This window comes from Leucoraja erinacea, chromosome 7 (genome assembly GCF_028641065.1).
Source record: "Leucoraja erinacea ecotype New England chromosome 7, Leri_hhj_1, whole genome shotgun sequence".
Lineage (NCBI taxonomy): Eukaryota > Metazoa > Chordata > Chondrichthyes > Rajiformes > Rajidae > Leucoraja > Leucoraja erinaceus.
Genome location: NC_073383.1, coordinates 43,104,331 through 43,119,828, shown reverse-complemented (window position 1 = coordinate 43,119,828; position 15,498 = coordinate 43,104,331). Strand labels below are relative to the sequence as shown.

The 15,498-nt window shown below is 44.9% G+C and overlaps 1 protein-coding gene across 1 annotated transcript in view; it reads left to right on the top strand.

Annotated features, from left to right (window-relative positions):
• LOC129698926 (protein mono-ADP-ribosyltransferase PARP12-like) overlaps positions 1–15,498 on the top strand; it is a 56,230-nt gene that overhangs the window by 25,479 nt on the left and 15,253 nt on the right. The window contains exons 5-8 of the mRNA XM_055638379.1: positions 782–902; positions 1,872–2,034; positions 6,836–6,953; positions 7,115–7,211. Coding sequence (XP_055494354.1) covers positions 782–902; positions 1,872–2,034; positions 6,836–6,953; positions 7,115–7,211 — 499 coding nt within the window. The remainder of the gene's footprint in view (positions 1–781; positions 903–1,871; positions 2,035–6,835; positions 6,954–7,114; positions 7,212–15,498) is intronic.

Here is a 15,498-nt window from a genome sequence, read left to right as displayed (position 1 = left end):
CCTGAAATTGAGAGTCTGTATAATGGTCCAAACAAAGTGTTGAGGAGTTACAACTAATATCCTTGTCTTCCATAAAGGTGAACTTCTCTAGCAATCGGAACTTTCTCTTGTCCTTGAAGTTTAAACAAGCCTTCTTGTACCATGTCTGCCCAGCCAAATAAATAAACCTCGGTTATCTTCTCTTCCGTCGTTTTCTAACATTTTGGATTTCTCAAGGTCCATCTGGGTAACTTTGCCCCATTCCCCGGTGAGAGTGCTTTAATTTATATAACATCCCAAATACATTGTTCAAGAATTCCGTGGTCTGTATTTGTTGTCGTTCCTTTATGAGCAATCCAGAATTTTCTGTTTTTTTTCTTAAAGCTGAAAACAAAATCTCTGTTATTTTCCCCCTTTCCTCCCACCTGCCAACTATTTGCCAACTATCCATTTGCCAACTATTCCCTCCTCACCTGGATCCACTTATAGCTTGCCAGCTCTTGTCCTACTCATCCTACTTCACCTCTTTATTCTGGTCATTTCTCCTCTATTGTTTCAGTCTCTTAAAACTTGCACTCTTGTGTCTTGAAAAAATATAACGCTTGAGGCACAGTGGAAACTGGAATACTGATTTAATTTTGACTGAAGCTAGTCTTTATCCTCTGAGAAACAGTTCTCTTTGAAAAATGTTGAATGTTTGGGTGAATGTGAAGCACGCTGAAGAGGAAAAAGTTATTTCGACCAAAGCATCAAATGTGATGTATTTAAACTAATCTCTTCTTGTTGATTCTGCATCGTACAGATAAGTGTATGAGAGTTCACTGCAAGCTTCCTTATCAATGGCAGATTTGCGACGAACTATGGAGAGATCTCCCAAATATGGAGCAGATTGAAAAGGACTACTGCGATCCAAACAAGACCAGGTACAGCTAGTTTTATCCCAGGGGTGTTTCATGTTGGGAAAGTACTTTAAATTGTTGAGTAAAAGCCCTGCTACACTTTTGATGCATACCCAAGATATATAAACTACTAGAATGTTTCTTAGCCAAGGAATTCCATGGATGTGGAATAGTGCTGTGGTCCATGGTCTGAATCCAGCAACGGTTGGGTAAGGCTAGGTGCATATTATAATAGAACTTCTGGTTGAGTTAGTTTGGCCTTTGCAGTGACAATTTACCTCATGAATGATCTGGGTCTGAATGATTTGCCTCCTCGGGTCTAGGGCCTGAATGCCTCTGGCCCTCGACCATTCAAAGTGCAGAAGGTACATTCAGGATATCGAGAACATAGATTTGGAGCACACAGAAGCCCTGCATAAACTGCAAGAGTGCAGCATCTTATAAACTAACCACCCACATGCTCTATCAGGCCTTCTGACTGGCATCGTGTGCCACCTCAGAACCTACAAAACCAGAGTATTTCCCCCAATCCCTGGAGATTAAGTAAAATATACTGGGACTCCTCCGTGATTTAGTTTCTGCAGGGGATTGCCATCACAACCAGGGACTGAGGGTTCAGAGAAGATTCCCACAACCATTGCCACCTTGAAGTAATGAGGCTGAGGCAACATTCCAAGAACCGGTATGTATAAAAATAATGAAGTTATCATCATGCAGTCTTGATCTGTGAAACACATGGTGGAAAATGGAGTCAACCTACTGGCTCCGATTTAGGTCTCTCACTTATGCCTCTGGTTCCTTCCTTTTCCTGCTTTCGCTGTTCCCCTATTTTTTGTGATTAACCACTGCGACATATGCATTGTGGTAATAATTGGCTAGGGTGATGGTTGTTGGGCGGGCTGTATTGTTTGACTTGACTATCCATGATGAAAACATTTATATTCCAGCCACAATATAAATGTATTCCCATATTTTGATATGTTCTTATCACAGATCTCTGAATGTTAATTTTGAATCCATGATGTGCGGTTTGAGTCCAGTCCGGCGCCTTTCCACAGCCTCCTCCGTAAAAAAACCCCCACATTACATCCTCACCACCACATGGCTGTGGTTCTGGAAGGATGAGTTTGGAAAGTGGATTGAATATGGAATGCAGGTGAGTCTCTTCCTAGTGCTTTTTTCAAACAGAACTTCCAATCAGGTGGGTCACAATAGTTTGGAAGATGCATCGTAGTTGTGTAAAACTCTATTGAGGCTCCACCAAGAGTGTTGTGTTCATTTCTGCACCACAAGGGGGAGGAAATGAGACACGGGTTCACCAGAATAATACTCTGCCGAAATTAATCACAACAATTTGCATAGATGAGGCTTTTATTCCTTTGAGTATAGAAAATTAAGTGGTGAAAGTGATGAAAATAAGGTATTTAAGATGCAAAGAGTTTGAAAAAGCTGATAGTGAGAAAACATCTTGATTGGAAGCAGAGTTTAGAATAAGTATAATAACCTCAAAGAGAGCTGAGGTATTCTGGAAGATCAGGACCATTAGGAAGTATACTCTAGATTAATTGTGCCTTTTGACATCCAAGCTTACACTGGCTCCTTTAGTTTAGTTTAGAGATACAGTGTGGAAACAAACCTTTCAGCCCACCGAGTCCGCGCCGACCAGCGATCCCTGCATATTAACACTATCTACACACGCTAGGGCCAATTTACAATTTTACCGAACCAATTAGCCTACAACCCTGTATGTCTTTACTTGCATGCCATCCAGTCGAATCATACCATACTTGTGTAGAATCAAGCCATACACAAGTACCAGAGGTAGTGCACAGAGAAAAATGCCAAGTTTGTTATTACAGAGTTATAACGTTCAAGGTACAGCGAAAGTGCAAATTTTAAAAAAGTGCAAGGTTTGCAATGAGATAGATTGGGAGATTGAAAGTACACCTTGGCTTATGGGAGAAGCATTTAGTTGTCTGATAACAAAGGGTAACAAGCTGTTCCAGAATCTGATAGTATGTGCTTTCAAGTTTTTGTATCTTCCCCTGACAGAGACAGAAGCAGCGATTGGAATAATGACTGTCAACTGAGTTACTCCAGCAGTTTGTGTTTCATTTTAAAATTAGGAGCCGATGCCGCTGGTCTGCACCAGCGAGCACGTCTTCACCACTTCACATGACTGTTGTTGCGGCTCACATATAGCCCGCAACAGGATGCACTTTCTACCGGGAGCTACCACTGATAGGATATGCTCGGTCACCGTGGGGCTCCCTCCCCTTACCCGCTGTTGCTTCCAAGGTGGAGTTGGTTGGCGACTTTGGGGGAAGAGGAGGAGGAGGTGGTGGTGGCGAGAGGTGGAGAAGAGAAAGGGGGGGGGAATCGGGCCGGTGGCAGTCGAACAGTCAAAGCCACTGCCGACAGCAAAAAACAGCAGCAGTGAGAGGGAAGGGAGCCCCATGGTGACCAAGCGCGTTCTTCCTGTGGTGACGACTGCCTGAAGAAAGCAATGTCCTTGAGGCTACAACATGATAATCACCAATAGCCGTGTCACCGAAGAAAGGCTCGCTAGTGTACTTTGCAAGTCAGGAGTATGGTTTAAATGCGCAGCTCTACACAGCTTGAAAGACGATGGGAACTGTGGATGGGTCGGCAGGTCAATAGACAACAGATGCAGAAGTAGGCCATGCGGCCCTTCGAGCCAGCATCGCCATTCATTGTGATCATGGCTGATCATCCACAATCAGTACCCCATTCCTGCCTACTCCCCATATCTCCTGACTAGGCGATCTTTAAGAGCCCTATCTAGCTCTCTCTTGAAAGTATCCAGAGAACTACCTTCACCGCCCTCTGAGGCAGAGAATTCCACACTCACAATTCTCGGTGTGAAAACGTGTTTCCTCATCTCCGTTCTAAATGGCTTACCCCTTATTGTTAAACTGGGACACCTGGTTCTGGACTCCCCTAACATCAGGAACATGTTTCCTGCCTCTAGCGTGTCCAAACCCTTAATAATCATATGTTTCAATAAGATATCCTCTCATCCTTCTAAATTCCAGAGTATACAAGCCCAGCCGCTCCATTCTCTCAGCATATGACAGTCCCGCCATCCCGGGAATTAATCTTGTTAACCTACGCTACACTCCCTCAATAGCAAGAATGTCTTTCCTCAAATCTGGAGACCAAACCTGCACACAATACACCAGGTGTGGTCTCACTAGGGCCCTGTACAACTGCAGAAGGACCTCTTTGCTCCTATACCCAACTCCTCGTGTTATAAAGGCCAACATGCCATTCGTTTTCTTCACTGCCTGCTGTACCTGCATGCTTACTTTCATTGACTGATGAACAAAGACACCCCAGATCCCGTTGTACTTCCCCTTTTCCCAATTTGACACCATTTAGATAATAATCTTCCTTCCTGTTTTTGCAACCAACGTGGATAACCTCACATGTATCCACATGACACTGCATCTGCCCACTCACCCCAACCTGTCCAAGTCACCCTACATCCTCCTCACAGTTCACACAGGCACCCAGCTTTGGGTCATCTGCAAATTTGCTAATGTTACTTGTAATCCCTTCATCTAAATCATTAATATATATTGTAAATAGTTGCGGTCCCAGCACCGAGCCTTGCGGTACCCTACTAGTCACTGCCTGCTATTCTGAAAGGGACCGATTAATCCCTACTCTTTGTTTCTTGTCTGACAACCAATTTTCTGTCCATGTCAGCACTCTACCCCCAAGACAATGTGCCCTCATTTTGCCCACTAATCTCTTATGTGGGACCTTATCAAATGCTTTCTGAACCCTACATCCACTGGCTCTCCCTTGTCCATTTTCCTAGTTACATCCTCAAAAAATTCCAGAAGATTAGTCAACCATGATTTCTCCTTCGTAAATCCATGCTGACTCGGGCCAATCCTGTTACTGCTATCCAAATGTGTCGCTATTTCATCTTTTAAGATTGACTCCAGCATCTTCCCCACCACCGATGTCAGGCTAACTGGTCTATCATTCCCCGTTTTCTCTCTCCTACCTTTCTTAAAAAGTGGGATAACATTAGCTACCCTCCAATCCACAGAAACTGATTCTGATTCTATAGAACATTGGAAAATGATCACCAATGCGCCTACGATCTCTAGAGCCACTTCCTTAAGTACCCTGGGATGCAGATCATCAGGCCCTGGGGATTTATCAGCCTTCAGTCCCATCAGTCTACCCAACACCATTTCCTGCCTAATGTGGATTTCCTTCAGTTCCTCAGTCACCCCAGATCTTCTGGCCACTAGTACATCAGGAAGATTGTTTGTGACTTCCTTAGTGAAGACCGATCCAAAGTACCTGTTCAAATCTGCCATTTCCTTGTTCCCCATAATAAATTCACCCTTTTCAGTCTTCAAGGGTCCAACTTTGGTTTTAAATAATTTGTTCCTCTTCACATACCTAAAAAAGCTTTTACTATCCTCCTTTATATTCTTGGCTAGCTTGCCTTCGTACCTCATCTTTTCTCTCTGTATTGCTTTAGTTATCTTCTGTTGCTCTTTAAACGTTACCCAATCCTCTGGTTTCACGCTCATCTTTGCTATGTTATACTGTTCTTTTATTTTTATACTGTCCCTGACTTCCCTTATCAGCCACGGTCGCCCCTTGGAATCTTTCTTCCTCTTTGGAATAAACTGATTCTGCACCCTCAGTATTATTCCCAGAAATACCTGCCATTGTTGTTCCACTGTCATTCCGGTTAGGGTATATTTCCAGTCAACTTTGGCCAGCTCCTCCCTCATGGCTCCATCGTACCCTTTATTCAACTGTAACACTGACACTTACCATATTATGGTCACTACCTCCTAATGGCTCCTTAACCTCAAGTTCCCTTATCAAATCCAGTTCATTACACAACACTAAATCTAGAGTTGCCTTCTCCCTGGTAGGCTCCAATACAAGCTGCTCTAAGAATCCATCACGGAGGCACTCCACAAACTCCCTTTGTTGGGGTCCAGTACCAACCTGATTTTCCCAGTCTACCTGCGTGTTGAAATCCCCCATGACAACCGTAGTATCACCTTTACGACATGTCAATTTTAACTCTTAATTCAATTTGCACCCTATATCCAGGCTGCTGTTTGGGGGCCTGTAAATAAGTCCCATTCGGGTTGTTTTACCCTTACAATTCCTCAGTTCTATCCATACTTACTCTGCATCTCCTGATTCTGTCACCCCTCTCAAGGGACTGAATTTCATTCCTCACCAACAGCGCTACCACACCCTCTCTTCCCACCTGCCTGTCCTTTCGATTGGACGTATACCCTTGAATATTCAGTTCCCAGCCCTGGTCCTCTTGCAGCCATGTCTTTGTAATTCCCACAACATCATACTTGCCAATTTCTAACTGAGCCTCAAGCTCGTCCACTTTATTTCTTATACTTCGTGCATTCATATACAACACTTTGACCTCGGTATTCAGCTCCCCTCTCGCATCGATCAGTATTGGCCATGACCGTACTCTCTTATCCCTTCTCGAACTCTCCTTCCCATTACTTCGGGAGTCTTTTGTAACTTTTCCTGTACTCGCTTTCCCTTTAACTCCATCTTTATACTCCCAATTTATCAATCCCTCCCCCCAGTATTTAGTTTAAAGCCACATGTGTAGCACTAGCAAACCTGCCTGCCAGAATGTTGGTCCTCTTCCAGTTAAGGTGTAACCTGTCCCTATTGTACAGGTGACCCAGAAGCTAGATCCTTGCTGCCTGCACCTCACTAGCACGAGGCGCTGGAAGCAATCCAGAAATATAAATAAATACATCTCTCTCTCTCTCTTTCTCCCCCCCCCCCCCCCCCCCCCCCCCACCCCCATTCAGTTAATACAATCTGCTTGTCTCTGTCGTTCACTCCAACTGCCATTTGAAATGATGCACCCACTCGGTTAATACGTTGTGCTTGTTTTTGTAAAACAGGAAGAGGGGCACTCTGCTGCTAACATAACATCCACAGAGCTGGAGAAGGCATTTTTGGCAGACAATGGGAAGGTGGAGTTCACTGCAGGAAAACACAAATACCAGCTGAATTTTAAAGGTGCCGTCACTATAAAATAATGGATTTCAATTATCTGTTGAATGGAAAACATTCCTTAATGAAATATGAAAACTGTAGTGAGAATTTCTTCGAGTAAAAATTGATCATGATCTGAATCCATTTTCTCCCCCCCCCCCCCCCCCCTTGTTCCTTCCATTCAGCCATGCAACAAACAAATACACACATTGGCTCTCACAGAGAAGTCCGGAGGAGGCCCAAGTTCATCTCCGAACAGGACACGAAGAGCCAGATACAAAAGTATGTAATTCTCATCTATAATATTCCTGAAGGAGCCCTTTTTAGTAAAAGATTACATAGAATATATGCAGAGAAAGGCGGTTGGGCATCAATCTAAAAACACAAGGTACACAAAATTGCTGGAGAAACTCAGCGGGTGCAGCAGCATCTATGGAGCGAAGAAAATAGGCAACGTTTCGGGCCGAAACCCTTCTTCAGACTGATGGGGGGTGGGAGGGGAGAAGGAAGGAAAAAGGGGAGGAGGAGGAGCCCGAGGGCGGGGGGATGGGAGGAGACAGCTCGAGGGTTAAGGAAGGGGAGGAGACAGCAAGGGCTAGCAAAATTGGGAGAATTCAACATTCATGCCATCAGGATGCAAGCTGCCCAGGCGGAATATGATGTGCTGTTCCTCCAATTTCCGGTGTTGCTCACTCTGGCAATGGAGGAGACCCTGGACAGAGGTCGAATTGGGAATGGGAGGGGGAGTTGAAGTGCTGAGCCACCGGGAGTTCAGGTAGGTTATTGCGGACTGAGCGGAGGTGTTCGGCGAAACGATCGCTCAACCGCTGCTTAGTCTCCCCGATGTAAATCAGCTGATATCTAGAGCAGCGGATGCAGTAGATGAGGTTGGAGGAGATACAGGTGAACCTTTGTCGCACCTGGAACGACTGCTTGGGACCTTGAATGGAGTCGAGGGGGGAGGTGAAGGGACAGGTGTTGCATTTCTTGCGGTTGCAATGGAAAGTGCCCGGGGAGGGGGTGGTACGGGAGGGAAGAGAAGAATTGACAAGGGAGTTGCGGAGGGAGCGGTCTTTGCGGAAGGCAGACATGGAGGGAGATGGGAAGATGTGGCGAGTGGTGGGGTCACGTTGGAGGTGGCGGAAATGGCGGAATTTATGTGTTGTATTTGCTGGCTGGTGGGGTGAAAGGTGAGGACCAGTGGGACTCTGCCCTTGTTGCGAGTGCGGGGATGGGGAGAGAGAGCAGTGTTGCGGGGTATGGATGAGACCGTGGTGCGAGCCTCATTTATGGTGGCGGAGGGGAATCCCCGTTCCCTGAAGAACGAGGACATTTCCGATGCCCTGGTATGGAATGTCTCATCCTGGGAACAGATGCGGATTAAACGGAGGAATTGGGAGTAGGGGATGGAGTCTTTACAGGGGGCAGGGTGGGAAGACGTGTAATCCAGATAGCCATGTGAGTCAGTTGGTTTGTAGTGTATGTCGGTCAGAAGTCTGTCCCCTGCGATGGAGATGGTGAGGTCAAGGAATGGTAGGGAAGTGTGGGAAATGGTCCAGGTGTATTGGAGTGCCGGATGGAAGTTGGTGGTGAAGTGTATGAAGTCAGTCAGTTGTGTGTAGGTGCAGGAGGTGGCCCCAAAGCAGTTGTCAATGTAACGGAGGTAGAGGTCGGGGATGGGGCCCTGGTACGCATTGAACAAGGATTGTTCAACATACCCGACAAAGAGGCAGGCGTAGCTGGGGCCTATGCGTGTGCCCATAGCTACGCCTTGTGTTTGGAGGAAATGGGAGGAGTCAAATGTAAATTTGTTGAGGGTGAGGACCAATTCCGCTAGGCGGAGGAGAGTGTCAGTGGCTGGGTATAGGTTGCTCCTCTGGTCGAGATAGAACCGGAGGACTTTGAGGCCATCCTGGTGGGGGATGGAGGTGTAGAGTGTAGATCTAAAAACACATATGGTATCTGATTGGTTCTATGGAGGCAGGTATGAATTGATTCTAAACATTGATCAGACACTATAGTTGATTTGTGGGAACTGATAGATACATAGAAATTAGGTGCAGGAGTAGGCCATTCGGCCCTTCGAGCCTGCACCACCATTCAATATGATCATGGCTGATCAACCAACTCAGTATCCCGTACATGCCTTCTCTCCATACCCTCTGATCCCCTTAGCCACAAGGGCCACATCTAACTCCCTCTTAAATATAGCCAATGAACTGGCCTCGACTACCCTCTGTGGCAGAGAGTTCCAGAGATTCACCACTCTCTGTGTGAAAAAAGTTCTTCTCATCTCGGTTTTAAAGGATTTCCCCCTTATCCTTAAGCTGTGACCCCTTGTCCTGGACTTCCCCAACTTCGGGAGCAATCTTCCTGCATCTAGCCTGTCCAACCCCTTAAGAATTTTGTAAGTTTCTATAAGATCCCCTCTCAATCTCCTAAATTCTAGAGAGTATAAACCAAGTCTATCCAGTCTTTCTTCATAAGACAGTCCTGACATCCCAGGAACCAGTCTGGTGAACCTTCTCTGCACTCCCTCTATGGCAATAATGTCCTTCCTCAGATTTGGAGACTAAAACTGTACGCAATACTCCAGGTGTGGTCTTACCAAGACCCTGTACAACTGCAGTAGAACCTCCCTGCTCCTATACTCAAATCCATTTGCTATGAAAGCTAACATACCATTCGCTTTCTTCACTGCCTGCTGCACCTGCATGCCTACTTTCAATGACTGGTGTACCATGACACCCATGTCTCGCTGCATCTCCCCTTTTCCCAGTCGGCCACCATTCAGATAATAGTCTGCTTTCCTGTTTTTGCCACCAAAATGGATAACCTCACATTTATCCACATTATACTGCATCTGCCAAATATTTGCCCACTCACCCAGCCTATCCAAGTCACCTTGCAGTCTCCTAGCATCCTCCTCGCAGCTAACACTGCCCCCCAGCTTAGTGTCATCCGCAAACTTGGAGATATTGCCTTCAATTCCCTCATCCAGATCATTAATATATATATATTGTAAATAGCTGGGGTCCCAGCACTGAGCCTTGCGATACCCCACTAGTCACTGCCTGCCATTGTGAAAAGGACCCGTTTACTCCTACTCTTTGCTTCCTGTTTGCCAGCCAGTGCTCTATCCACATCAATACTGAACCCTCAATGCCGTGTGCTTTAAGTTTGTATACTAATCTCTTATGTGGGACCTTGTCGAAAGCCTTCTGGAAGTCCAGATACACCACATCCACTGGTTCTCCCCTATCCACGCTACTAGTTACATCCTCGAAAAATTCTATAAGATTCGTCAGACATGATTTACCTTTCGTAAATCCATGCTTTGTCCAATGATTTCACCACTTTCCAAATGTGCTGCTATCCCATCTTTAATAACTGACTCTAGCAGTTTCCCCACTACCGATGTTAGACTAACTGGTCTGTAATTCCCCGTTTTCTCCCTCCCTCCCTTCTTAAAAAGTGGGGTTACGTTTGCTACCCGCCAATCCTCAGGAACTACTCCAGAATCTAAAGAGTTTTGAAAGATTATTAATGCATCCATTATTTCTGGAGCGACTTCCTTAAGTACTCTGGGATGCAGCCTATCTGGCCCTGGGGATTTATCGGCCTTTAATCCATTCAATTTACCCAACACCACTTCCCGGCTAACCTGGATTTCACTCAATTCCTCCAACTCCTTTGACCCGTGGTCCCCTGCTATTTCCGGCAAATTATTTATGTCTTCCTTAGTGAAGACGGAACCAAAGTAGTTATTCAATTGGTCCGCCATATCCTTGTTCCCCATGATCAACTCACCTGTTTCTGACTTCTGACCTACATTTGTTTTAACTAATCTCTTTCTTTTCACATATCTATAAAAACTTTTGCAGTCAGTTTTTATGTTCCCTGCCAGTTTTCTTTCATAATCTATTTTTTCTTTCCTAATTAAGCCCTTTGTCCTCCTCTGCTGGTCTCTGAATTTCTCCCAGTCCTCCGCTGCTTTTTCTGGCTAATTTGTACGCATCATCCTTCGCTTTGATACTATCCCTGTTTCCCTTGTTATCCATGGATGTACTACCTTCCCTGATTTATTCTTTTGCCAAACTGGGATGAACAATTTTTGTAGTTCATCCATGCAGTCTTTAAATGTCTTCCATTGCATATCTACCGTCAACCCTTTTAGAATTAATTGCCAGTCAATCTTGGCCAATTCACATCTCATACCCTCAAAGTTACCTTTCTTTAAGTTCAGAACCATTGTTTCTGAATTAACAATGTCACTCTCCATCCTAATGAAGAACTCAACCATATTATGGTCACTCTTGCCCAAGGGGGCACGTACAACAAGACTGCTAACTAACCCTTCCTCATTACTCAATACCCAGTCTAAAATAGCCTGCTCTCTCGTTGGTTCCTCTACATGTTGATTTAGATAACTATCCCGCATACATTCCAAGAAATCCTCTTCCTCAGCACCCCTGCCAATTTGATTCACCCAATCTATATGTAGATTGAAGTCACCCATTATAACTGTTTTGCCTTTGTCGCACGCATTTCTAATTTCCTGTTTGATACCATCTCCACTACTACTTAGGTGGCCTGTACACAACACCCACCAGCGTTTTCTGCCCCTTAGTGTTTCGCAGCTCTACCCATACCGATTCCACATCCTCCAAACTAATGTCCTTCCTTTCCATTGCGTTAATCTCCTCTCTAATCAGCAACGCTACCCCACCTCCTTTTCCTTTCTCTCTATCCCTCCTGAATATTGAATATCCCTGGATGTTCAGCTCCCAGCCTTTGGTCACCCTGGAGCCATGTCTCTGTGATCCCAACTATATCATAGTCATTAATAGCTATCTGCACATTCAACTCATCCACCTTATTACGAATGCTCCTTGCATTGAGACACAAAGCCTTCAGGCTTGTTTTTACAACACTCTTACCCCTTATACTATTATGTTGAAAAGTGGCCCTTTTTGATTTTTGCCCTGGTTTTGTCTGCCTGCCACTTTTACTTTTCACCTTGCTACCTATTGCTTCTACCCTCATTTTACACCCCTCTGTCTCTACGCTCACACATTTAAGAAACCCTTTCCCTTTAACTCCATCCTCCACTATCCCATTCGACACCCCACCCCCCTTATTCAGTTTAAAACCACCCGTGTAGCAGTGGCAAACCTGCCTGCCAGAATGCTGGTCCCACACCTGTTAAGATGCAATCCATCCCTTTTGTACAGTTCCCCCTTACCCCAAAACAGATCCCATTGATCTAAGAATCTAAATCCCTGGCCCGTGCACCAGTTCCTCAGCCACACGTTCAGGTCCCGTATCTCCCTGTTCCTGCTCTCGCCAGCAGGAGGAACTGGAAGGAAACCGGAGATAACAACCCTGGAGGTCCTGCTTTTCATCATTTTTCCGAGCTCTCTAAAGTCACGCTGCAGAATATTCATCCCCTTCTTTCCGACATCGTTTGTGCCGACATGCACTACCACTTCTGGATTTTCACCTTCGCCCTTGAGGATTTTCTGTACTCTGTCCGTGACATCCTGGATCCTGGCACCAGGAGGGCAGCACACCATCCTCGCTTCCCGTCTGTTGCCACAGAAACCCCTGTCCGTACCTCTGACAATGGAGTCTCCCACTACAATGGCGTTGACTGCCTTAGGCCTTTTTGGTTTTGGCTCAACAGCCCTATTCGCATCGCAAGCCAGTCTGCCGCTCAGTGTAAACACGTCTTCTGTCCCAACAGCTTCTAAGCGGGTGAACCTGTTCACAAGAGGTACACAACCCGGGGACGTTGTCATTCCATGCTTCCCTCCCTTTCTCACTGTTTCCCACCTTCTCTCTTCCAGTGCCTTAGGTGTAACAATCGTACTGTAGGACTTGTCGAGGAATAGGTTCTTAATTTTAAACAGTTGTTGAAACACAACTTCTGATAATATATTTTCTGCACTGATTAGTGCATTGGCGCTTTATCTAAACCCATAAGGCCTCATTTGCTTGGAATAGCCTAGGTCTTCACCCTGGGTTCAGGGATTGATACCGACTTTCACATTTTTACACCATTATCTGAGGCACCACTGTGAATAGAAAAGATCCAATAACAATTTGATTTGGAGCAGGATCATTCTCCCTGATTGGAGAAGAAAACTACAAATGCTAGGTATCCGAAGTAGGTCAAGTAGTATCAATGGAGAGTGGATCAGAATCCATGTCTAGGGTTAAGGACCCTTCATCTCAACTGGGTAAATTAAAAAAAAAATGCAACTATGATAAATTTCAGCGTGAGGAAGAGTTGAAGTAAACGGAGCAAATAATGGTCATAGGGTGCAGGCCTGTGTTGCCAAGATAACAATCATTTTTAAAAGTAATTTTTTGAGTAATATTTTTGAGTTGGCAACAGAAAAAAAATTAATTAAAAAAAACAGGTACAGCCACAGAGGGAGACAGTGTGTGTGTGTGAGAGAGAGCGAGAGAGACAGACAGAAGGGGAGGTATATATGGTAATTCCTGAGAGCTTCAACATACCTAGGTGGAATATGAGCTACTATTCCTTCAGCTTTGATTAGACACCTTTGCAGAAATGTAGAAGGCTGAAGAATAGAACTGAGGCAGAGAGTAAGAGTGCCAAGACTGGAAGCTCAGGACTCCCTCTGAGTGAATAGAGATGTTCTACAAGTTGTTAACCAGTTTATGCTTGGTTCCTCCATACTGAGCACTGAATGCAGTACACAAAATTGGAAGGAGTGCAAGTAAATCACTGTTTAATGTCCCTGGATGATGGGAAACAAGAAGGTAAAATATTGCATCCCCCATGGTTGCATAAGGAAATGCCATGAAAAGGGGATTAGTTAATAGGAACAGAAGAATGAGCCAGTGTGTGTCACGGAGAGAACATAAATAGAACCGAGAACAGCACTGTACAAGCATAAGACTGCGGCTCACGATGTTTGTGCTGAACATGATGCCAAATTAAACTAATCACTTCTGTCTGATCTATTCCCTGCACATTCATCTACTTATTTAAAAGCCTCTTAAACGCCAATTGTATCTGCTTCCACCATCACTCCAGGCAACGTGTCCCAGGCAACTGAACTTTTCACTGCTGCAGCAGGCAGGGGAGGTGCAATTGAGGGAGGCAGGGGAGTGCTGGAAACTTATATTTGGCAACGGCTTCAGTTCCATTGGAGGAGACGGGTGCATGGTGGAATATTGGGTTGGGGGAATCACACCATTGGGGGAGCAGACCCAACGGGTCTGCACTTGGTTTAGTTTCCTATAAATATCCTCCTCTCTCCTTAAAACTATGCCCTCTAGTATTTGACATTTCATCCATGGGGAAAAAGATTCTGACTGTCCACCCATTCTGTGCCTTTCATAATTTTATACATTTCTATCAAGCCTCCCCTCAACCTTTAATGTTTCAGAGAAAACAATTCAAGTTTTTCCAACGACTCCCTCGAATTCAGTCAGCAATTTGGTAAACTTCTTCTATACTCTCTTCAAAGCCTCCACATTCATCCAGTAATGGGGTGATCAGAACCGCAGACAATACACCAAATGTGGCCTAACCAGACTTTTATAATGCTGCAGCATGACTGTGATTTTTATGCTGATTGTCCTGACTGATGAACGCAAGCATATGTTGCTACTTTCAGGTTTCTATGGACTTGGACTCCAAGATTCCCCTGTATGTCAATGCTGTTAAGGGTCCTGCCTCTATATGTCCTTCCCTTATATTTGAAGTACAACACCTTGCACTTGCTTGCAATCTCCATCTGCCATTTCTTGCCCATATCTGTAATTGATCTATATCCTGCTGTATCATTTGACGGCCATCTTCACTGCTTGCAATTCCAATTTTGATTTTGTCACCCATCTACATTTTTGTCCAAGTCATCTATACACATCACACAAATAACAGAGGTCCCACCACTGCTCTCAAACCTCTGTATTCAGGTTTGTATTCAGCATGTGCAGCAGCAACTTTTATTTTGGACTGACCTTGGGTTTCTAATGAGTCATGGTTAATGAGTCCTATGGTATTGTGTACAATAGAGTAGGTCTTACCTTCACATTCCTCCATCATTACTGAGATCGAAGATCACATATAAAGTGAGTTGGGGAAGAGGATCTCTGGAGTGATTGGAGAATTAATGTGGGAATATCGAGGGGGGGGGTGGGGGTTGGGGTTATGATGTTAGAGTGAAAGCACTGGGAGATGGAGAGCTTTGGATGGATGATAAAATGGTCAGAAAGCAGCAGACCTTATGAAAGTAAGATTTTAATTGACCTGTTTCAGGACATATGACAATAAAACTCTGGTCCCTTGACTGCCGATTTAGTGTGAGGTTTGTAAAATGACTGGAGGGACATACATCAGATGATTTGGATAGTTGGGCAGATGATAGAGACTGGGGGGTGGGTGGATGTTGTTGGGCAGATGATCTGGGGGCATTTATGGGGTGTGGGGGGTGATAATTAATAATGCAAAGTTAAATAAGGTACCAACCTTTGTCACTGGCACAGATAGCATGAAATTCTAATGCTGAACTAGGACTCAAAACACCCA